At 44.0% G+C, this 25634-nt stretch overlaps 1 protein-coding gene across 12 annotated transcripts in view; it reads right to left on the bottom strand.

Moving 5' to 3' along the window:
• The window catches only part of MEGF11 (multiple EGF like domains 11), a 456165-nt gene that overhangs the window by 209400 nt on the left and 221131 nt on the right, over positions 1-25634 (bottom strand). For all 12 annotated transcript variants that reach the window (XR_007951038.1, XR_007951037.1, XM_051980816.1 and 9 more), the window contains exon 5: positions 16695-16787. Coding sequence is in view for 10 of the 12 variants with exons in the window: in XM_051980816.1 (XP_051836776.1) it covers positions 16695-16787 (93 nt within the window). In the remaining 2 variants the exon portion in view is untranslated. The remainder of the gene's footprint in view (positions 1-16694; positions 16788-25634) is intronic.

The following is a 25634-nucleotide window of genomic DNA, read 5'->3' as shown; positions in this document are numbered from 1 at the left end:
AGAATGGATTGGATTGCATTTTAAAAACTATACTACTTTTTCATTGGTCTCAAGATGTCTTTTGCTGCTAAAACTTATCTCTTTAACATATATTCTCCTGATGATTCTTTTTGACAGCAAATCATGGAACACTATGATCTCAGAAGAATTTCAGGTGACTCAAAGATCAGTGTTAAGACATCTAAGAGGTAAAATTAGGCATATAACTTAAAATAACTTGCAAGAAAGAAGCATCAAAATTCTTTCAAAAATGACACTTTATCTCCAATCTCTATGCCTTTGCAATATTCCTTATGCCTGGGATGATTTCTGTCCTCTTTATCTCTTAATTTTCCTAGCTTCCTTCTGGACTCAGCTCAAAATCAACTTTTTTTCAGGAAATCTATTTCCCACAAATGCTAATACCTTCTCCTCTAAGAGTTTCTGCTATCTCTGCTGTTTATATCTTCTAGGTATCCTATTTACATGTTGTCTTCCCCCACTAGAATGTGAGCTCCATAAAGATAGGGACTCTTTTTGTTGTTCTTTGTATCTGTAGCACTCAGCACAATCTCTGGCCCATTGGAAGTCCTTAATAAATGGTTATTGACTGACTGTAAAAGGAGAGCCAGTCAAGTAGCAAAAGTGAAGGATGCCCGAGTATTACATTGGTACCCATAAAATATAGGGATCCCCAAAGCTTTACTAACATAATATACAAAGACTTTGGGGGCCCCTTCTATTAAAAGATGCAGAAGGAGGGTCTAACACATTGAGTATATCCTTCATGGAGAATTTGTTGAAGGACATGAAAAATAACACAGGATGAGAAATTATGGTTGGATTGTCACACACACACACACACACATACACACACACACACACACACACACAGAGAGTGGAGGAACAGTGCATACCAATGGGATCATGATTCTATAAAAGTATTGAAACAGTTATTGTGGCTGCACAAGACAGTTCTATTTAAGATCATTCCTCATGTGCAAAAATACAAATTTTCCAAAAAAGTCAATCACAAGAAGAAGACCTTCCTGCAGAAAAGAAAGGATTATTTTTGCAAAATGATCCTTGGCAATAGGAAAAGACATAGTATAGTAAATGAGCATTAGGCCTGAAGGCAGGAAGACCTGAATCCATATCCCACTTTAGACACCTACTCATTGACAATTCACTTACTATCTCTTGACCTCAGTTCAACATCTGAAAAATAGTGGACTATATAAACCCTAGAGTCACTTCAGTTCTAAACCTATGATTTTATGATTCCTTCTATTCTAATATCTCAAAGGTCCATGATCTCATTCATGTGGACCCGCTTTCTAATAATGTCCATATCACAATCCATCACTCCCCCTCATTTTGTTGATATTTTTGATATTAAGTGGGTACCAATGCTGTGTGCAGATTGAACATGTTCTATCCTTTTCTCCAGCTCCATGATCAGCTCTCCTCTTTTTCTGGTCATTTATATTTTTAATAATTTTCACCCCTTTTTTGGTTCACAGTTCATCTTTGGTAATAGACTTTTTTATGTACACTTGCCATATGCCTCTCCACTGCTTTTTGGTGAACTGTAATTTTGATTCCTCAGAGATGATGGAAAATACTAATGTTAAAAACATGGGTTTTTGTCTTGGCAAGAAATCTGAGGACATTGAAATCCCTGTGCATATTCCCAAGTATAGGGCATTGTGCTGATTATATCAATTCCCAGGACACTGCAGAGACTACTAAATGAGAACCTTGAAATTCCCTAATGAATTAAATATAGAATTTTATTTATTCAACATTTTTTAGAGAACTTGTCTACTGCATAAAGGGGGTTGTGTGTGTCCCATTACTCTGAAATTGTGGTTTCTTGTAGGGATAGGAATTGAATGACCTCATTGTAAAAGAAAATAAAAACACCATATTTTAGTAGGCTGAATTATGGAATATTAGAACTGTGAGGTAACTCACCCACACCCTGCATTTTGCCAGAGAAGGAAACTGAGACCTAGAGAGGTTAAACTGGGTCAGCCAGATGGCAAAGTGATAGAGCACTAGTCCTGGAGTCAGGAGGACCTGAGTTCAAATTTGACCTGACATATTTTTAACACTTGCTGGGCAAGTCACTTAACCCCAGTTGCCTCATTAAATTTTTTTAATTAAAAAAAATGGTTCAAGGTCACAGAGAAAGTTGGAGCCCAAGTTAGAGCGAGAACCCAGATCTCTATGTTATATAATACTCAGATTCCCAGATAAGAAATACTAAATGAAATGAGTTGAATGAAAAAGCATTTATCAATGTGTAAACATGTATTAAGTACTGAGGACAATCACAGCCCCTGCTCTGAAGCTAATACTCTAATTGGGAGAACAATATATAAGGGAAAAGCAGCATCAGGAGAGTCTCTGATCAAAACTAAGATCAGGAAAGAAACTTCAGGTTATAAGCTCTTTGAAGGCAGGGGCTTTTTGAATTTTGTATGTTCAGCTTTTAGCTCAGTGTCTGGCACACAGTAGGTGCTTAATAAAGACTGGTTCCATTGAATTCTCTCCAACCCCAGTTTGGGGCAGGCAATCATCCAGTCATCCCATCTCAGCAAAACTACCTCCCTCACTCTGGCAGCAGGACCTGGAAATCCTATGTTGTTGCTACAGCGGTTCGTTAAAAAAGGCAAAGTGTAATAACTCTGGGAAATAATTGCTTCTAATTGGGCTGAATTACCCTGACCATAGAACAGATGTACTTTTATAATGTCATTAATTATTCAATTTGAGGCTTATTATCCATCCTACGACTTCCATGGGCTTTCCTCATTAGGGACTGAACTTCATGTCCAGGGAAAAGCCCTGGTGCTGTTGGAGCTGTCCAGAACGCAGTGCAGTTAATGTCTGCACCCAGCAAGAGATGCCGGTAGAAGAGGCTTCCTGTGTGTTCTTCTGCTAGTGTCCCCGAGGCAATGGTGGTGAGGCGGAAGTGACAAAAACTGCCCTCCCAAGAACACACATTGATGCCATTTACAATTTGTTCTGATCTAATTATACTATCAAAGGTCAAGTGAGTCCCTTGCTGGATTGACCAGGGAAGGAGGAACCTTGGGAAGGTGAGAAACACTGTCCAGGTCCTATCACTTGATGTCCAGAGTCTGGGATGACAATAGCAAGAAGGACTCAGATGGCATTACTGAGGATATAAGAAATAAATGAAAGTGTCATGACTGCCCCAGTCATTGGTCTGTGCTGTGCCTTCAAATCTCCAACCAGTTTAAAGTATAGCTAGTGCATGAGGGCCTCCCATCCCACCAGAGACATTCAGGGCAAGCTGTCTGGGCAAGCTCCTTAGATCTCTGCCCCGCAGAGTTCTCACCTGGATTGCCCTTCTGCCTGCACAGTCAGCTTTTAATAAAGTTCATCATGGGAAATCGAAGAAGCTTAAGCTTTCTTAGCTTGGCTATAAGCAATTTTAGAGGTGAGGGGAGAGACCGGTGCCCTCGTCAGGGTTATTTGCATCAGGTACTGCCTCAACTCAACCCGACCCTGTGTCCATGGTAACAGATACAGCCAAGCCAAAACATCTTCTGTGCTCAAGTTGCATTCAGCAGTATCCTCTCAGCTCCACAAATCTACCTTTCTCTCTTCTTGCTGCTTCCACTGACTTCAATCAAAATGGTCTGCTCCATGCCCACCTCTGACATTTAGGTATCTAGGTGTCCTTCAGCAAGTCAGTAAAATTCCTCCTCCACGGTTTCCTCATACATAAAATTAAGGGGTAAATCACCTGGCCTCTAAGGTCCCATCCACCTTTCACTATATGATGCTATATACCTGGATGTTCAGGACTGGCATGATTCAGGAAAATAAAGAAGCTCAAAAGAAGCTCAACTCCCCCCCTTCCAAAGCTCTTCATTCTTCCTCCCAAAAGCTTAAGCCATAGTCACAAGCAATTTGACAGTAAGGAGGCAGGAAGGACACAAATTCCCTATTTACAAATAATTAAAACGGAATAAAATCAAAGTGAACTTTCAATGGCTCATTATTTTTTTCTTTTCTTTTCTTTTCTTTTTTTTTTGGTGAAATAATTGGAGTTAATTGACTTTTCCAGGGTTATATAGCTAGTAAGTATCTGAATTCAGGTCTTCCTGACTTCAGGGCCAGTGGTCTAGCCACTGCACCAGTCAGCTGCCCCAGCGGTTTCTTTCATTTGCAGAATCAAAACCAAATTTCATTGCTTACCATTAAGGGTCCACAGAAATACTGGCCAAGCCTACTTCCCAGATTTCTATGTACTATCCCTCAAGCAAGACCTTCCACTCTGATGGGACATCTTTGGAACACTTATAAAATGAAGGTGTTAGACCAAGTTATCTCAAAGTTCTTTTGTGCTTCTAAAAAATGGTATGATTCTCTGCCACCCTCAATTCCACCTCCGAGTCTCTGTTCTGTCACTTGAAATGTCATCCCCTCACATCTCTATTATCCAATCAACCTTCAGGATCCCCATCGCTTCTTCTATGAAGTATTCTTTATTCATCCACAGCCAAAATGAGCTTTCTTCTAATCTTAGAACACTTCTCACCAATATTATTCTTATTATCCTTTGCATGATATAGTGGAATAGGAACTGAATTTTCCATTGGCAGGCTAGAGTTCAAATGCCTAATATGCCCCTTACTGTATACCAACTCACTTCAATTCTCTGGACTTCTATTTTATCGTCTGGGAAATGGTGGGGAGAGAGATTGGCTTTGAGTCTGAATCTGGGTCCATAAACTTTTTTTTAAGTTTTCATAACTATATTTAATGAATAAATGTTCTCTTTGATCCTATGTGTTGTATTTTATGCATTTAAAAGCATTATGGATATGTAGGCTTCATGGGACTGCAATGATATAAAAAATATCCCGTGATCTCTAAGACCCCCTCAAGCTTTCAGTCCTATAATTCTACTGCTTAAAATCGATTCCTATAGCTTGTTCATCTTGTGAGACTGGGGGCTAGGAGGCAAGAACTGCAGGTTTTGTCTCTCTCATAGCCCTTAACAAGGAAACTGGTATACAGCAGATGCTCCGTGAGTGACCATCCCTTTCCCTCTTCTCGCTCCTTCCTTGAATCTGAGAGACTAGCATAGAGGTGCCCAGGGGAGATGGGCAATGAAAGACAGTAAAATCTTAACAAGGCCTCCTTCCTAGCCCCAGGCCAAGGATGGGAGACTCCCGGAGTAAGGGGCCTTAGAGAAAGGGGTCTGCCCGCTCCCAGCGTCAGCACCTTCAGGCCCAGGAAAGGAAAGATTTCCTTGACCGCCTTCACTTCCTCTCTTGCCAGGACTTGGTTTTAGCAGACACGAGGAAGACGGCAGCGTTCCTTTTCCTATGACCACAGAGTTAGAACTGGGAGGGACATTAGAGGCTGTCTGGTCCTGTCTAGCTGGAATTAGGTGGAAGAGTGGCTGGAGAGCCGGGTCTGAAGTCAGGAAGACTCAACCTTCTGAGTTCAAATCCAGCCTCAGACATTATTAGCTGTGTGACTCTGGGCAAGTCTACTTAACCTGTCTGTCATTTCCTCATCTGTCAAATGAGTTGGAGAAGGGAATGATAAACCTCTCCAAGAATTTTGCCAAGAAAACCCCAAAAGGGGGCATCTAGATTACAGCACCAGCCCTAAGTCAGGAGGACCTGAGTTCAAATCCAGCCTCAGATACTTAACACTTCCTAGCTGTGTGACCCTGGGCAAGTCACTTAACCCCAATTGCTTCAGGGGGGAAAAAAGGGTCAGAGAAAGTAGAACACAACTGAACAACAACTCAATGACAACAAAAGCCCAGTCTTTCATTTTGTGGATCAGAAACTGAAACCCAGAGAGGTTCATGCCCAAAGCCACACTGACAGAAGTAGCAGAGCTAGGATTTGAACCAGGATTCCTCGGGTGATGAGCTCACGACTCTTATCACCACAACCTGCTGCTCCCTTCCCAACCTACTCGAGCTGTTAGTTTGAGGCTCAGTAGGTGTGGAAAGGAAGGAAAGCAGGAAGCGGCTTGTTTTCCTTCGCAGAGAAGGTGCTGCTAGGAGGGGGTGTGAGCGACTGATGGGGGCACGGGGTCCTGCGTGGGCACAGTGCCAGCGAAAGAGGAAGATGCGTGGATACCAGCTGCCAGCTGGGTACAGTGACTCCAACTTGGCACCTGCTTGCTCTGTGCTGGCTTTTATCACAGTCGATTTTTAATGCTGTGTTCATTTCACTTATTTATTAATTTTTATCTTCAGAGAACAGATGGCCAATGTTGAGTAGGACAGAAGTCCCCTCTCCCTGGACTCCTTCCCCACGCCTCCCACGCTCCGCCCGCCACCATTGCCACACATACCAGGATGCTTAGTTACTGGTTTTCACAGTCACAAGGAGACTCAGGCAGGTCCAATACCCACCAGACTGGCAAAGAGAATATCCATCCCCCAGAACGACACCTGCCTCGTGATCTCCCCCCCTCCCAGTCCAAAGGACTAGAGGGTCATTCTTACTCATACCTTCCATTCCATAAATGAATAATAATAATAGTAATGATAAAGATGAGGATGGCTGGCATTTATGTAGTTCTTTAGGTTTACAAAGTATTTTACATGTGCTACCTCAATGGAACCTCATAACAATCTTGGGAGAAAGATGCTGTTATCTCTATTTTATATTGTGGCTGCTGCTGATAATCCTGCATTTTTCTTTTCTTTTGGGGGGCAATCGGGGTTAAGTGATTTGCCCAGGGTCACACAGTTAGCAAGTGTCTGAGATCAAATTTGAACTCAGGTCCTCCTGACTCCAGGGCCCATGCTCTATCCACTGCACCACCAGCCACTGACCCGAAAAAGAACGGGGCAGCTCTTTTTCGAAGAGGAACAGGAATATCACAGGGGGCAGCTTGACTTGTACATCAACTGGATTTAAACGAGGCAGAGATGCAGCCTTATTCTCTTTCCCTAAGTCATCTAAGTCCAGTGGCAGGACAAAAGTCAAGATGGCCGTGGAGTCTTCAGTGCCGGACCAAGCTTTAAGCACTCCTTGGAGGGAGGCTGTGGTACACGGAAACTCCCAGCACCTGGTTCACCCCCTTCTGTGGCCACCGGACCAAACCGTGATCATCTTTCCACTCTCCACATGCTGGGGCAGACATCCCCCTAACTCCCCCTCACCCTGGCCTGGTCCATCTGCCTAAACAGTCCCTGCATGTGGCTGCTGTGCGTCCGACAGCTTGGAGCCCAGGGGAGACGTAGGAAGTTAAATGACTTTTCCAGAGTTCCACCGGGTCTTCCTCCTTCCAAAGCTAACACTCAATCCCCTATTCCACCTAAACTGCCTCCAATCAGAGGAGAACTGACCGAGAGCACGGGAGTGGACAAATTCAACCCTGCCCATCCTCCTTGGCCAGGGAGGAAGTGGCTGCAGCTAAGTGCCCGACACGCTTGTCTGTGACCTAGTCTCATCGCAGGGATAAAGAAAACGTCTGAAGTACTGAAGAATTAGGGAAAGAAATGTTGAAAAGAAGGAATACAGACATCCGGAATAAAGAGAAGGCCTGTTTACTTTTGTTGTGGTTGCCATTCAGTTGTTTTTCAGTCATGTCCAGTTCTTCATGACCCCACTTGGGATTTCCTTGGCAAAGACACTAGAGGATTTTCCATTTCCTTCTCCAGCTCATTTTACAGAGGAGGAAACTGAGGCAAGCAGGTTAAGTGACTTGTCCAGGGTCACTCCCCTGACATCTTTTCATCCATTCGTGGTTTGCCTCCCAGACCAGAGAGCATTTAGCCCCAAACATCTGACCCGGGGCCCCTCTGGTACTGAGCGATGGTTGGCCCACTGAATCACTTCACTTTAATTTCATGCCATGTTCTCAACAACATCCTCATTGCCTCTTGTATACCCTCCTCCTTCCCCTTCTGGAAACATCCTCAATTCAAGCTGTCGTTGCTACTGAAAAGGAAGATATGTCAATGTATTCCCCTAGGTCTTTACTCACCATCCCTGAAACTTTCCAAACCAAAATATCCCTCAAAGTCAGCACTACTATGTATGAATTATCTCCCGCTATTAAAACATAAGCTGATTGACATCTGAGGTTATCGGTCTATCTGTCTGCCTCTCTCAGAGCAGAAAACTTCTGAGATTTGCTGTCCCATTCAACTCATTTATTTTACAGTTGAGGAAATTGAGGCAAAGGAAAGCTAATCCCAAGACCACCAGGCAGGAAGCATCAGAGGTAGACGTGTGAGGTCCTCTGAGACAGTTCTTTCTGTTGTGCCATGCAAGAGGTGGAGACAAAGAAAGATGAGAAGTGGAAGACACTGATCCAGAGACAGGAGCAGGCACAGAATGACAGGTACGGAGGCATGGGGGAGAGGCAGTGACATCCAAAGAAAAGGACAGAGCAAAAGGCAGCAGCACTGAGATAAAGTGGAAAAAAGATAGTGACTCACACAGAGCAAGACAAAAAAGGAGGCAAAGCAAAGATGGAGTGAGATGAGAGAGAGATAAGGAGAGTGGCAAAATGACAGAGCACAGGAGTGACAATGAAGGAGATGTGGGGGTGGCTGTGGTGAATGGAAACTTAAAAAACTGTGTTTTGCCCAGATTTCAAAAGGAATAAAGGCAGAAAGGCAGCCAGGCAGGAAGGAAGGGAAGGAGGGAAAGGAGAGGGAGGGGAAAAGGGGGAGGAGAGGGAAGAAAGGGGAAGAAAAGGAAGAGGGAAGGAAGGAAGGAGGAAGGAAGGGAGGAGAGAGGGAGAGGAAAGAGGGGGGAGAGGAAAGGAAGGGGGAGGGAAGGAAGGGGGAGGGAAGGAAGGAAGGAAGAAGGAAGGGAGGAGGGAGGGAGGGAGAAAAGAAGGGAGGGAGGGAGGGAGGGAGGAAGGGAAGGAGAGAGGGAGGGAGGGAGGAAGGAAGGAAGGGAGGAGGGAGGGAGGGAAGAAGGGAGGAAAGGAGGGAGGGAGGGAGGAAGGAAGAAAGGGAGGAGAGAGGGAGGGAAGAAGGGAGGAAAGGAGGGAGGGAGGAGGAAGGAAGAAAGGGAGGAGAGAGGGAGGGAAGAAGGAAGGAAGAAGGAAGGGAGGAAGGAAGAAAGGGAGGAGAGAGGGAGGGAAGGAGGAAGGGAGGAAGGAAGGGAGGAAGGAAGAAAGGGAGGAGGGAGGGAAGGAGAAAGGGAGGAAAGAAGGAAGGGAGGAAGGAAGGAAGGGAGGGAGGAAAGGAGGAAGGGAGGAAGGAAGGAGGGAAGAAGGAAGGGAGGAAGGGAGGAAGGGAGGAAGGAAGGAAGGAGGAAGGAAGGAAGGGAGGAGGGAGGGAGGAAGGGAGGGAAGGAGGAAGGGAGGGAGGAGGGAGGGAAGGGAGAGGGAGGGGAAAAGGGGGGAGGAAGGGAGGAAGGGGGAAAGAAGGAAGGAGGGAAGAAGGAGGGAGGGAGTAAAGAAGGAAGGAAGAAGGAAGGAAGAGAGAGAGGGAGGGAAGGAGAGAGGAAGGAAGGAGGGAAGGGAAGGAGGGAGGGAAGGGAAGGAAGGAAGAGAGAGAAGGGAAGAGAGGGAAGGAGGGAAGGGAGGGAAGGAGGGAAGGGAGGAAAGAAGAAAAGAAAGAAAACAAAACATTTGCTGTCCCATTCAGGTTTCTGTTCTCATTTGCATTATGGTAAACAGGCCCCAGAGTGAGAAGACTTCAGAGTTCGTATTCTGGGGAGGCCCAAGGACAGACAGATGCCTGGCAGAAGGCAGTACTCCCAGGGATGGGGATCCAACCTTAAGCTGGGCTCTGGGTCTGCAGAGGGAAGAGGAGAGAGGGGCCAAGGGAAAGAACCTTTGTAATTGCTTCAGAGTGATTGATCTGGAGTTGCCTTAGTCTTGACAGCAGGCAATTCGAGTCGTGCCTTCAGAGCAGCAGAGCCACCGTGGGCTTCCCCAGCAGCTCAGCCCTTCCTGCTTCCTCACTCCCACAGTGCTGAAGTCTCCGCTTGGGCACCTCGAAGCTCCCCAGGGAGCTCCAGCCCGGGAGTATTTGGGCATGGAGGTCACGGGTCCCATCCAAAGAAAGGGCCTCTAGGGTCCCAGCCTTGGCCTCTAAAGCATTGGGGAAGGCAATGTGGACAACCAATTATTTTAAACCCTCAATTAGGCAAGATTAAATGAGGGAACAGAAGCCCCCCAAAGTGAATGATTTGCCCAGATTCTCATAGCTAGTGTCATTGAATCAATCAACAAGCATTCATTAAGCACCTGCTTTGTTCCAGGCACTGGGGATACAAGACAAAAATGAAATTGTCCCTGCCCTTAAGGAACTTGTTTTCTGGACTGGAAAACAAATACATCTACAGCATAAATACAAAATAATTTGTGCGAGTCGGGATGTCAGAGCCCTAGGAGATCAGGAAGGCCTCATGTAGGAGGAAGCTTTTGAACTGAACTTTGCAGGGAGCCCCAGATTTTCAGTGGGGGAGTGAAGACAAGCAGCATTCCAGGCACAGGGGAGCATGGGAAATGGGGTGCTGTGACAGCGACAGCAAGTGGTTGTGAAATGTCTCCTAGACACAAATGAAGCAATTGCCCTCAATGAGCTTATAGTGCTGGGGGTGGGGAGAGAATACTGCACACAGAAAATTAAACATATGCAATTGTTTCTAGAAGAAGGATCAGCACCTGGACAGCAGTGGGAACTTTAGTCTGGCTGGGACACAGGGTGAGTGAAGAGGAAGGAATACCATGTAACAAGACTGGAAAGGTAGGATGAAGACAGATCATGAATTTCAGTGATGAAGACCAAGATTTGCATCTTATCCCAGAGGCAATAGGGAGACACTGGGGTTTTTTGATCAGAGGGACCAAGTCAAGAATGAATCTTTCTCTCTGTTTCTCTCTTTGTCTCTGTTTCTCTCTCTGTCTCTCTCTCTATCTCTATCTCTGTCTCTCCGTCTCTGTCTCTCTCTGTCTCTGTATCTCTGTATCTCTCTCTCTCTATCTCTGTATCTCTCTGTGTCTCTTTCTCTGTGTGTGTCATTCTGTCTCTGTCGCTGTGTCTCTCCATCTGTCTCTCTCTGTCTCTATGTCTGTCTCTCTCTCTCTGGTTCCATTCCTGGTTCCCTTCCCTGGGTATCTCTCTTCTTCCTGACCACTGCCACCTCATCCCTGCTTCCATCCACTCTCTCTAATCCCACTTGAGAAAACAATAGATAACTAGGTGGCTGGTTGTGAAGTCAGGAAGATCTGAGTTCAAATCTTGCTTCAGAAACTGTCTATATCTGTGACCCTTTGTCTCAGTTTCCTCATCTGTAAAATGGAAAGTAATCACAACACTCCCTCCCAGAGTTGCTGTGAAGACTGAATGAGACAAAACGCAAAGAGCTCTGCAAATCCTAGAGCGCTGCTACATCAGTGCTAGCTGTTACTGCAGCCACAGTTCTAGCTCCTCAGCCAGACCCACCAGGCTTGCTACTTGTTTGCTGAACTAGCACATCCCTAACATAACGGAATGGAGAAAGTCCCCCAATGGAGAAAGTCATTTTTTGTCAGTGTCCCAGGCACCAGAGAGAGCCTTACAGAACGTGCTCAGCAATGTTTGCTAGATTCCTAACCTGAATGTGAACCCCAGACACCCCTAAGGACCGGCCCTGTGCCCGAGTGCGTCCAGGAAGGAGGTCCCTCCCTGTTACATTTCCCCGGAGTGGCGGCGGCTGAAGCCCCACACGCCCGCCTGGACTCCCGGGACTGTGCCCCCAAGCTCCCGGGACCGCGCCTGGGCTCCCAGGACCGCGCCTGGGCTCCCGGGACCACGCCTGGGCTCCCGGGACCACGCCCAGGTTCAGGTTCCTGGGACCACGCCCGGGTTCCTGGGACCGCTCCCGGGACTGTGCCCTCTAGCTCCCGGGACCGTGCCTGGGCTCCCGGAATCACGCCCAGGTTCAGGTTCCTGGGACCGCTCCCGGGACCGCACCCCCGAGCTCCCGGGACCGTGCCTGGGCTCCCTTTCTGGAAGCCCATGAGGCGCTCGGACCAGCCGTCTCCAGGGCTCCTTTTAGCTCTAACACGCTGTGAGTCTCTAAGTATATGAATCTGCCCCCGGGCGCCTGAGGAGGCCAGAAGAGTTTGGCACCAATTAAGTAATTAGCACAAAAGTCTATAAAGCAGCCCGGCCAATCCATTTAGCGTCCAGCGTGACAGATGCCTCACACCAGTTTCTAGGCCCGCTCTATCAACTGCGCGTCCCTGAATCAGACAGGAAGACAAGGTCACTAGGAACTAAGGACCCGGGCTCCGGGAAGGTTGGGCTGTGGGGGATGAGATGCTGGAAAGGATAACGGGATGCTCGAGGCAGCTAAGCGGTCTAGTGCCCGGAGCGCTGGGCGAGATCAGGGACACCTGCCTTAGACCTGGTCCAGATCATTTAACCTCCGTCTGCCTCAGTTTCCCCAACTGTAAAAGAGGGGACATAATAGCTCTTACTTCTCTGGGTACTATGAAGATGAAATAAGATAATGTTATAAAGTGCTTAACAGAGTGCCTAGCCCATAGAAGATACTTACTGAATATTTTCTTCTTTCTTCCTTCCCTCATTCCTTCTTTCTTCCTTCCCCCCTTTCCTTCCCTCATTCTTTCTTTTTCTATCTCTTTCCTTCATTTCTTTCCTCCTCCCATTTCTTCTTCCTTCCTTTCACTCCTTCCTTCTTTTCCTCCCTCTCTCCTTCCTTCTTCTCTTCCCTTCTTCTCTCCCTCTTTCCTTTTTTCCTCCCTCTTTCCTCAATTCTTTTCTTCACTCCTTCCCAAGCAAAGTAGGAAGAAGCAAGATGATACAAGGAAAGATGATTCTCTTTGTACTGAACCCTAGTAAGACAGGCCGGAAGGCAAGGAGGGGAGGTCATGGGAACAGTGGCAGACAACTCAACAAGCAGATTGAGACTGGAAAGAAAGCAGGATTCCCTTTGTAGCTTCAATGAGGGGCAAAGTCCTAGTCCTGGAGCCTTTAAATTAAACTTACAAAAAGTTTGCAGGCTACCCAACAGAGGTATTTGTTCTGTCTACTCAGCAACAGAAGCCACAAATAGGAGTAATGGGTAGAAACTGAAGAGAACTATATTTGGGCTCCAGGGAAGGAAACACATGGACATTAAAGGAGATGGCTCAGGGCGATGCAAAAGCCCTGGCTCGGGAATCAGGGGACAGGAACTCAAACGCCACCTCAGATGAGATGCTTCCTATGTGTGTCACTTAAGTCCCGACCTCACAGATCTCAGTCCAGCTGGAAATCGATGACCTGATAATCTAAGGGGTGAATGGACTGCCTCAGGAGATAAGGGATGCCTCTCTAGAGGCGTTAAGTGGAGACTTGATAAATACTTGCTAGAGACATGGTAGATGAGATTTGGATGTGGGTACAGATGAACTCAAACTCTGGAATCCCAGGCAAGACACTGGGCAGACCTTTTACCCTAAGCACTGGATGACCCAGTTAAGTGGCACAGTTGGACTTGGAGTCGAACCTCAGTTCAAATCTCTCATCGGGCACTTGCTATTTAACATGGGGCAAATCACTTAGCATCTGTTTGCCTTGGCTTCCCCAGGTAAATTAGTGACAATAATATCATCTCCCTCCATGGATTGCTGTGAGAACCAAATGAGATAATATTTATACAGTGCTTTATAAATCTTAAAGTGCTACATAAATGCTAGTTATTCATGTTATCATTATTATTATTAGTTCCCTAGGGATACAGAATAGGGGAGATAGGGAGCAGTTAGAAAATCAGGGCAAGGGCAACCCTTTATCCCAGTACTTCAGACACCACTCTGCTGCAAACACATGTTTCTGGCCCCAAGGACACAGGGCAGACTCCAAAGCAGTCTGGGATGGGAGTCAAACAGATATGGGACACAGGGAATGCGACAATTATCTTAATACAACGAAAGCTTAAGCTTCTAAGCTAATCCTGGGGTATCATTTATAAAAGTTAACAGGGCATATTTAATTTAGGAATTGGCTCACGTTCTCCTTACAGCTGAAAACTCATAAATGAAATATACTGGATCCCTGCCCAGTGCGGAAATAAAAGTTATGAATAATGCTTCTATCTCAATCATTGTCAAGGTTTTAATATCTCTAATTATTTTAAAAAGCTAGATCTCCAATATAGAGAAAAACTTTTTTTTCCTTTTATCTCCACTTGTGAGATTAGTACAATTTAATAACAGTCCCTCTGTCTTCTTTATTCAGCATAAACTGACATTTTGTCCTCTGTTCTTCATCGTTAGATGGGCTGGAAGTTTATGACCAAGAGGGCTAATACTAATCTCCAAACTGATTCCTGTAAAATCTCCAAGAAAGGCATATTCATGAGAGAACCAGACTTAAAATCAGCAAGACCTGGGTTTAGGGCTCTCTCTTCCCTAGAACAATGCTTAGCACATAGTTGGTACTTTATAAAATGTTTGTTGACTCAGTATCTATACTGATTACATGACCCTGGATGAGTCTCAACCTCTGAGTACTCCCAGACAACCTTCAAAGACTGAGTTTTGGAGGGGGTATCAGTCGGCTTTGGTAGAGAATTTTTCTCCCTGGGGTTCCCTATGTGAATGAAATCGTAGATTCAGTCTAAAACACAGGGTTCCAGCTAGGCAAAATCTACAGAGTTCTCAGAATCTCCTTTCTAATGTATAAAATAAAATACAAAGAAAAAGAATTACAGTGAACTAGTTATCATAATATATATAATACACACGCATATTACATATTTCTGTATCTATATTTATTTATATCTTTTAAGTTCACAGACCCCCAGGTTAGAAATCCATAGTCTAAAAAAACACCCCAAATCTCCAAGCTTATAAGATTTACTTATATGTTCACCTTAGCTCATTCCCTCCTGCGACAGAAATCAGGCCAAGCTTAAAGAAAAACAAGCAAGACAAGCCAACTGATAAATAAATAATATCAAGCACCTACTATGTATCAGAGAGGGCAGCTAGATGGTACAATGTATAGAATGCTGGGCTTGAAGTCAGGGAGGCTCATCTTCATGAATTTAAATCTGGTCTTGGATACTTACTATCTGTGTGATTCTGGGCAAGTCACTTAATCTTATTTATCTCAGTTTCCTCATCTGTAAAATGATCTAGAGAAGGAAATGGCAAGGCATTGCAGTACCTCTGCCAAAAAAATCTCAGTCACTAAGAGTTGGACAGACTGAAATAATTCAACATGTTCTTGGCACTTGGAAAACAAAAGCAAAAAACAGAGTCATTGTCTCTGGGGATTTACACTCTCTTATGAGAAATGAAAAATGGAAAAACATGGAAAATAAGTAAAAACCAAAATATATCAAATGTAAATATGAAGTAATTGCAGAGTGGGGACTGGGGTGGGATATAGAACACCCACTGGTCACTACTATAGGAGGCTTGAGCTGAGCTTTTAAAGTAGTTAGAGATTAAAGTAGTGCAAGAGGTAAAGGTGAGAAGGGAGGGCATTGCAGGTAGAAGGAACAGGTAGAAGCAAATGCACAGAGGTGGGAAATGAGCTATTACGCTGGTTTGGCTGGAATATAGCATGCATGAAGGGAAGCACTTTGTAATAAGTCTGGCAAGCCAAGTTGGAGCCAGCTTTTGAAGGATTTTAAATGCCAAATGAGAATTTTGTAATCTATCTCAAAGGTAATACTGGAACTTTTTGAATAAGAGAGTGACATAGGCAGACCTATGCTTTAGGAATATCAATATGTCTTTTAGGAATATCAATTTGGCAGCTGTGCATAGAAAGGATTGGAGACTCAAAGTGGGAGATATATCAAAGCCATGGTACGTGGGACAGACCTAGAAGAAACATATGACAGTGTAGCCAGTAAAGCTGCCAAAACCCCAGAGAACCTGCCCAACCCCATCCTCCCAATTTTCCCTGATTCAGCAGACTCTGAATTTTCCATTCTAAAATTATCATCCAACTCAAACATCCAAAACTCTCTCTATAATCAGCACCATTTCTATACAGAGCAAGAACTTTGAATGCTAAAGAAAGGCGCTGGCAACTACACCAAGAGTTCTGGTGAGAGCCCATGAGCAGCAGGCACCTGTTTTCACAGTCTCATGGAGAAGGAGAGAAAGCAGAACAGCAGAGAAATACAGGTAATCAAAGGTGAGCCAAAGCCCATGAGAGAAACTACCAAAACACAGCTCTTTGTAACCATGCTTGGAGAGGCTTCTGGGGGCAAGGAGATCTGAGTCCCTGCATCCCCTCCCACGAATACCCCTCCTTTCCTAAGGAGTCACATGCTCACACACATATGTGATACAGATTCACTTTTGCACCTCTCTTCAATACCCACACCACACACACCTGTACACGAGCATTCAGCCACCACAAAACTACAGATAACGCGCCCAGTGATGTTCCAAAACACAAGAACAGGGCACTAAGTGGCGCAGTGGATAGAGCCAGCCCTGAAGTCAGAGGTCCTGAGTTCAAATCTGGCCTCAGACACTTAACATTTCCTAGCTGAATGACCCTGGGAAAGTCACTTAATCCCAACTGCCTCAGGAAAAAAAAAATACAAGAACAGTCAATGACACGCTCCCTGGCTGTATCTTCTCTTTCACCAGAGGACCCTGAGGTCCCTTCCAATGGTCATTTCCAGACTCCATCCGACTGGGCTGCACTCCCCTCCCCCAGCAGGGCCCTTCCCCTCCCTCGGCCGCAGGAGTGTGGACGTACTCACCGCTGGAACAGTCAGTACCTCCCCAGCCAGGCTCACAGTGACAGGTGTCGGGGGAGACACAGCGGCCATGGACGCATTCTTCTGTGCACAAGGCTGTGAGGGGGAAAGAAGCACAAGAAATGATGAAAACCGACTCGGCTGGTCACGGGAAACTGCTCTGTGGCGATCCTAAACGCCCCAAAGACTGCAGAGAAAGGGGCAGCCACGACCTGACTCGAGTTATCTGAGTTATGCACTAGGATGAAACCTGCAGGATACATTTCAAATCTAAGGCAAAAGGTGACTTTGCAAGACTATACATACATATATACATGTAGGAATCCATCCACCATCCATATACACTCTGTAAGTCACACACACACACAGAAATGTGTAGGATACATCTACATTTCAAGTTACTTAATAGTTGGAGACACTTAACTTCCTTCCCTACCACTCACTTCAATGTTCATGCTGTCCCATACCCCTAACAGCCAAGGAAATAACTTGTCACCATCCATTTTATTTTTCCCTTGGTAGTTCTCACACTGCCTGGAACAAATTTCATTCCCTCCCCCATCCTATTTCTCTCCCCCAAACATCCCTATTTTGGGGCTCTCAAATGTCAGTGACTCCACAAAGCACACAAACAGTGAGGAAAAGGCACCCACTAATTGTAACAAAGTAATTAAGAGAGACATTCATGATGATAATTATAATTAGAATGAGACTCACAATTTCTTATCATGCAATCAGTCACCATGGGCCCCCAAGGATGGTAGGCAAGCCTATTGAAGGCTTCTCAGATTATGACAGCTCTAGGAAGGATTACTGGTAACAGTCTAAGAACTGGAAATGATCCCATTCCCGAACTGGTACAATCGCTGGCTTTTCAAGGTCATTTTTTGCTTCCTGGATTAAACTACCTTTTCCTTCTTTACCTCACCTATCTATATCTTATCTATAGTGTATAGGATTACTAAACATTTTCATCCTCAATTTTATACTCCATTTTACCCTGAAAACTCCCTTAAGCTCTCGGGAAACTGGCTGCCACTATCAGCTTTTGTCAACTCTCGGCTAGCTATCTGAATTAATCTCCTTTTCATGAAAAGGAGGAAGATACCATCTCTTTGAGTGACTCCCCTCAAGGCTACAGAATTGGTGTCCCACACAACATGCCATGAATTGGGGCAGTACTACAAGGTCCTGTTGTGCTATCAAATATATCTCCCTCTTCTGCCCCTGGACTGCTTTGGAGCTGTCCTCCCTTGCTGACAGACCCCAAATATCCACATTTGAATCAGTCATGGTTTGGATGATAAGAATGTTGTTTACAGAAGGTTTCTGTAGAAGTATATATTACCAAGAAAGAACAAGCCTCTTCTTTTTAGCTCACCGGCACATATTATTTATCAGATTTATCAGCTGATGTCTTAGAAGGCTCAGAGAGCATGCTCATGTCCAAGTGGGTAAAATATAGAACAGGCAAATTTATTTGGGGGAGGAGGTGAAGTAGGGGATATAGTATATGGAGCAAAATATCTACAAGCTAGGGAGGTGAGGCTCTTGTGGAACAAGATAGGGAATTTCCTCAGTTAAAAAAAAGGCATTCAGTTTCAATGATCTTGTGATGAAAAGAACCATCTGCACCCAGAGAGAGGACTGTAGGAACTGAATGTGGATCACAACATAACATTCTCACTCTTTTTGATACTGTTCACTTGCATTTTATTTTCTTACTCATTTACTTTCCTTTTTGATCCGATTTTTCTTGTGCAGCAAAGAAATACACATATTGCATTTAACATATATTTTAAAATGTATAACATATATTGGACTGTTTGCCATTTAGGGGCGGGATGGGGGAAAAGAGGAGAAAATCTGAAACACAAGGCTATGCAAGTGTTAATGTTGAAAATTTACCCGGGTATATGTTTTAAAAATAAAAAGCTTAAAAAAGGTATAAAATAGGCATGTAAAAGATTTTAAAAAGGCATTAATTCATTTTAATACAATAAGCATTCATTAAGTGTTAAGTGTTTGCCAGGGATGATGCTGGATACTAGAGAAGAAAAAAAGAGAGTGTGTGTAAAGGTATAGAGAGGGTAGATAGAATTGTTCGTTCTTAGTTTTGAAGAGGACCCACGATATCACAGGGTAATGTCTTGATTTGCCCATGAATTGGATTTAAGTGAGACAGTTCTGCTTTACTCTGTCTTCCAGAATCATGTGCCTAAACACATCAGGAAGACTGACAATAAACAGGGATGCAGTGGATGACCCCAGCCCCCTCAATGCCTGACTAAGGTTTAACCTCTTCACAGCATCTGCTTCAACTGGAACAAAGAATCCTCATCCACTCATTGTTCTGGGGGAAAGTCTTCACCGGCCTGGAGCAGACCTCCCCCTAATTCACTGATGTGTATGAGGCCCACTGGTTACTTCCAACCTGGGTGAGACCATCTCCTAAAGTTTTACCAGGATGTGGCCACTGCATGAGCATGCCTGAAATGTATTCTGTAAGCCTTCACACCAGAGGTGCTGTTCCTTCCTGAATGCCTCATACACCCTAGGAGGTAGAATGTTGTGTAAAATGGCCACAAAGTAGTCCTACATGGCTGACACTATGTGGGAAGTAATAGAAAGGCATATTGGAGCCAGCTTATCAAGAGGCTTAAATGTCAAGCCAAGTAATTTGTATTCTCTGGGTCACATAAACATGCTATGGGGAAGCAATAAACTGGGAAAACATTTTTACAGTCAAAGGTTCTGATAAAGGCCTCATTTCCAAAATATATAGAGAATTGACTCTAATTTATAAGAAATCAAGCCATTCTCCAGTTGATAAATGGTCAAAAGATATGAACAGACAATTCTCAGAGGAAGAAATTAAAACTCTTTCTAGCCAGATGAAAAGATGCTCCAACTCATTATTAATCAGAGAAATGCAAATTAAGACAACTCTGAGATACCACTACACACCTGTCAGATTGGCTAGAATGACAGGGAAAGATAATGGGGAATGTTGGAGGGGATGTGGGAAAACAGGGACACTGATACATTGTTGGTGGAGTTATAAACGAATCCAACCATTCTGCAGAGCAATCTGGAACTATGCCCAAAAAGTTATCAAACTGTGCATACCCTTTGGTCCAGCAGTATTTCTAGTGGGCTTATACCCCAAAGAGATACTAAAGAGGGAAAGGGACCTGTATGTGTCAAAATGTTTGTGGCAGCCCTGTTTATAGTGGCTAGAAACTGGAAACTGAGTGGATGCCCATCAATTGGAGAATGGCTGGGTAAATTGTAGTATATGAACGTTACGGAATATTGTTGTTCTGTAAGGAATGACCAGCAGGATGAATACAGAGAGGCTTGGAGAGACTTATATGAACTGATGCTAAATGAAATGAGCAGGACCAGGAGATCATTATATACTTCAACAACAATACTATATGATGATCAATTCTGATGGACATGGCCCTCTTCAACAATGAGATGAACCAAATCAGTTCCAATAGAGCAGTAATGAACTGAACTAGCTACACTCAGGGAAAGAACTCTGGGAGATGACTATGTACCACTACATAGAATTCCCAATCCCTCTATTTTTGTCTGTTTGAATTCCTTCACAGGTTAATTGTACACTATTTCAAAGTCTGACTCTTTCTGTACAGCAAAATAACTGTTTGGACATGTAGACTTATATTGTATTTAACTTATGCTTTAACATATTTAACATGTATTGGTCTACCTGCCATCTGGGGAAGGGGGTGGGGGAAGGAGGGGAAAAATTGGAACAAAAGGTTTTGCAAATTATCAGTGCTGAAAAACTACCTATGCATATATCTTGTAAATAAAAAGCTATGATAAAAACAAAACAACAAGATGATGGACTGGGCATTTTCTCCAATCCTCATGACTTCACAAAACTTTCCAAAGCAGAAATTATGCACAAAAGATAAAGCAACATCAATTGTTTCTGTGATCTAGGACATTCAGAATCCAAGAGAAAGTTAAAAAAACCCACAACTTGGTGAACTGATACTCACTGACCCTGAACTAACTCACCTCAAACCCACCTCCATGTTACTGGCACTAAGTCCAGAAGACCTAAGGACACAAAAAAGGATCCACAATCCTGTTAACACCATCACTGCAGAGCTCCAAAATGCTTGTGTCCAATCAAAAAAACTAAGTAATAGAGAAAGTGGAACAAGACACTGATATAGAACACCACGCATGCAGGGACTCTGTAGCACTTCATCAGACCTGAGAGTGAAAAGCACAGCATTCAGGTGAAGTCAGTTCTGATCACCTAAAGGCAACTAGAGTAGAGATCTAAGATGGAGAACCATAAATTTGTTAATGTGGGAGAAGAATGAAATGCTTTGAGATCCAGACCCCAAGAAAACTACAACCAGATAGGAAGGAGTCAGAAAATGAATAATAGAGAAAATAAGAGGAAAAAAATAACAGTAATTACTAAAGATCTCAAGAAGAAGAAAACTTAGAAAACCTTGAACATAAACAGGAAAAAAATTAACAACAGAAGGAAATAATGGCCTTAAGATTTTAGTAAATGAATTCAGGCATCTATGAATAATGCAAAACAAAGGAAAATGATCCAACACTGATGAACAGAGGCCTTATAGAATGTTAAGAGAATATAAAATGACAACACACTCTTCTTGAGTAGTTCATAAGGAAAATGAGAATTATGAGAGTAAAAGTTGTGGCCTGCACAGCAAAAATAATGGACAGAATAGAAAAACCAGAATATGTAATAGCAAATATCACCAAAGAAACAAAAGAAAGAACAATAGATTGGTAGGAAAATACATGGAAGTGAAGGACAATTTGGAAGAAGGAAAGCAAAAAACAGTAACCAAAGAAAAAATGCTCATTATGTATTCTGTCATTGAGGCAATAGGCAGACACTGACATGTACTGAGCAGAGGGATGACGTAAAACCTATGTTTTAAGAATAGTTGTGTGGAGGATAGATTGGAGAAGGGACAGATGAGAGGCAAGGAAACCAATTAAAATGCTGCTGCAACAGACCAGGAGAAAGGTAATGAGGACCTGGACTCAGGGACCACATGAGTGAAAAGAAGGATGTAAGAAATACTATGGAGAAAAATAATAAAACTTGTCAATTTACTGGATATTGACTGAAAGGAAGAGTGAAAACTCGAGGACTGCTCTGGGACTGTGTACCTGAATGATCTGAACAAGGTTGGCATTTTCAACAGAAATTGAGATATTAGGAAAAGAAATGGTTTATGAGGATTTATGATTAATCTTGGGCAGCGGAGTGACATAGTAGATAGAGTGCCAGGCCTGGAGTCAGGAGATCTAAGTTTAAATCCAGTCACACACACTTACTAACTGTCTGAACCTGGGCAAGTCACCCTGTTTGTCTCAATTTCCTCATTTGTAAAATAAGGTGGAGAAGGAAATGACAGTATCTTTGCAAGGAAATTCCCAAATGAGGTCACAAAGAGTAAGACATGACTAAACAACCACCATAATAATGAATAACCACCTTAGGAAGAGAAATGGTTTATAATAATAAATTCTGTTTTGTCAATCTTTACTGTGAGATGTCTATGTGGAATTTAGGTGGAGATGTTCAGTAAGCATTTGATGATTTGGGATTTTATTTCAGAAGAAAAAAAGAAAGGTAATGAACTTAAAAAGGAGAGATAAAATTTCTAGGCACCATCACTATGAACACTTAAGATGTGGAATTTTTTTTCTTCTTGTTTTTATTGTTTAAGTGGGAAGATAAGGGAAGGACAGATTACAAATATATGTATAAATTATTGAATTAAAATTTTTTGAAGAAAGAAGAGGGCAGGATATGTAGATTTGGGAGCTGGGGGAGTCAAGTGTAAATGAATTCATGAGAGTAATGAGATAAAGTTCAAGAGAAAACAGGAGTGCAAAAGAGAAGGGGAAGGGAGGGAGACACAGAAAGACAAAGACAGACACACACAGGAGACAGAGAAACGAGAACTCAGAGGAATTAAACTGACCAGTGGATAGTTAGCCACTAGTCATCCAAGAATCCACTGGAAAAACACAAACACAAGGGCTCAAAACCAGAGCCTCTGACTCCTAGCTAGTGACCGGGCTCAGTTATCATCAAAGGTTTCCATCTCTGGAGGGGCTCTCACAGGTCATTCAGGCCAAGCTCATGCTGAAGCTCCCACTATGATGAACAGTGCTGATGTGCAAAGGGAGACGGCCTTTTTTGGGCAGTAGCACTCACTTCCACAGCAGGACTGAGAGCCAGCAGAGGGAATCTGAGGGTCCAAGGGAGGGGAGACTCCTTCCTCTCCAGTGCTGAGGGAGAAGACCGTGCCCCCCAGGAGCACTCTCCTTCCTCGCTGCTCCATCTGACTTTGGAGATCTGAACCAGCCCCATCCCATCTGTCCCCCCCTCATTTGGCCCAGAAGGCAGAAAGGCAGGGAAGGATCTTTAGAGGCTTCCATCAGCCCTAGGGGCTGCCTCCTTCCCCCCAGCCATGAGCTCAGCAGGGCCTGTTTAACAGTCTATCCGGGGCACCAGAAGTGATTACACGGGCCGTTCCTTTGTCCTAGTCCCTCATTTAACACGCTGACTCCTAAGGCCGGGACAATGGCTCACCAAACTGCGGGCTCCAGGCCCTGCCACAGGCCTCCCCTCTCCATCCTCGCCCCTCTGTAGTCTGTCCAGGCGATGCATTTGTCAAAGCTGCAATTCATTCATATTTCATGGATGTTGTTTAGACAGTGTGGGGAGAGGAATGAAATATTGATGGCAAATACTGGAGGCTCAGAGCGGCCTATTTGGTCCCGAGTATTTGCTTACCTTTTTGTTTGGGGTGAGGAGACCGAGGAGGGAGTGGGGAGGGAGAGAACAGGCTTATGATATTCTGCTAACGACTCTCCCAGAGGGCTGGACTTCGAGATGATGGGACTTCCCTCAGCGCGAGCTTTCTGGGGATCAGCAGTGGGAAGCTCTGCCTAAAGATCCCTATCAGCAATGGGTCATCCTTCAGCCAAGGTAACCCAGCTGTCCGGGAGCGGAAAGTGGGAGCCCTCCCCCCTCCGCCCACCATCTCCCCCACCCCAGCTTTTAGTCCTCCATGGCTAGGAAACATCTCTGAAGGTGCAGAATATATTGATCTCTCCTTTCCTCCCGCACTGATCTTTCTCTCCTCTGAACTCTTAGACTCCTCATTAGCCATGATACACATTTTGGCACTTAATCATATAGTCTTTTCACTGCGAATTAAAAATGTGATGGGGTCAGCCAATCAGTCCAGAAGCATTTATTAAGTCCTTGTTATGTGCCGCGCATTGTGCTAAATGCTAAGCGTATAAAGAGCGGCTCCAATAATCCCTGCATTAGAGGATCTCACACTGAAAGGGAAAACTTGTGTCAATAAATAGGTTTATGCAAGATACTACAGAATAAATGGAAGGTAAGCCTAGAAGAGCTGGGTCCTGCCTCTGGGAGACTAAGAAAGAACCACTTGCCTTTGCAGCATTTGAACAAGGAAGCTAGGGATCTGAAGAAGCAGAAGTGAAGGAAAGGTGTCTCACCCGTAGGGGCCAGACAAAGCAAAGGCTCAGAGATAGGAGATGGATACGTGGGAGAAGGACTGCCACTTCGGAGGGATAGAAAGTAGGCTTCTGTGGCTGAATTATAGAATGCGTGTAAGAACCCTAAAAAAGGAGGAGCGCCTAGGTTGGGGAGAAATTTCACTGAATGCCAAACAAGGGACTTTATGTTTGATCCTAGAGATAGTACTGTGAGACACTGGAAAGACCACTAGACTGGAGACAGTAGCCCTGGGTTCTAGTTGTAGTTTAACAAAATATAAATCCCTTGAAAATAGAGACTGCTTCATTTTTGAGTTTGTATCCTCAGGGTTAGCACAGTGTCTGGTACATAGTAGGTACTTAATACATACTGATTGGCTGAGTGACTGGGGAGGGGAGTGATCCCCTCTCCAACATTCAGACCTTTTTCAGAGATGCTGCTAGGATGGCATGGCTAGGCTTGACCTTCCCCCTGATTCTCATGTCCTATCTGGAGAGGACAGAACAAAAGGCGCTGAAAAAGAAGTTTCCCACCTCCTGGGAATCAGCAGTCTGTATATTCCTGTCATCAGAATAGCAGAACACAGGAAATTGTTCACAGGTTTTCCAGTGTTTTTTGAAGAACTGGGAGCTTGTAAGAAAGACCCAGAGCCATCCCATCTGGATACAGATATAACACCAATTCATTTGGAAACTAGAAATGTACTTTTTGTTCCAAGAGGAAAAACCTGGAGAGCACAGCTTTGACATCGATTCCAATTTGGTGTCCTTGAACCTGGTTCAAAGAAAGCACACTGGGCTAGGAATCAAGAAATATGGATTTGAGTTGCAGCTTTTCTACTTACTAGCTTTGTTACCCATGGGCAAACTAATTTACCTCTCCAAGCCTCAGGCTGCTCCCCTACAAAATAAAATAATTGGACTGGGTAATCTCTAAGGTTTCTTTCAACTCTGAAAATTCTGTGAACCTAAATGTATCAGTTAATACAATCACAAAAATGTAGATTTAGAGCTAGAAATGATCTCAGAGATCATCTAGTTCAACCTTCTCAATTTACAAATGGGGAAACTGAGGCTCAGAAAAGTTATCCATCTACAGAGTTTCACCCATGGTTACATAAGTTAGTGTAAAAGTGACCAAGGCTGGATGTAAGGTGAGGTTTTATGGAGCTCACAAAAGAAGTACTAGTAATTCAATTCCATAAACATTCATGAAGTATCTACCAGTGCAAGGTAAAGAAGAATATCCCTGACCTCAAGGAGCTTACACTCTACTAAGAAGGAGATAGCATATATCTAAATCCATATTAGATGAGGAAAAATGGAATAGGAACAAAAAATTCTAACAAATATTCCAAGAAA

The sequence above is a fragment of the Antechinus flavipes genome, chromosome 2, assembly GCF_016432865.1.
Source record: "Antechinus flavipes isolate AdamAnt ecotype Samford, QLD, Australia chromosome 2, AdamAnt_v2, whole genome shotgun sequence".
Lineage (NCBI taxonomy): Eukaryota > Metazoa > Chordata > Mammalia > Dasyuromorphia > Dasyuridae > Antechinus > Antechinus flavipes.
Note: the sequence above shows the minus strand (reverse complement) of the source record. Positions and strands in the feature narration are given on the sequence as shown.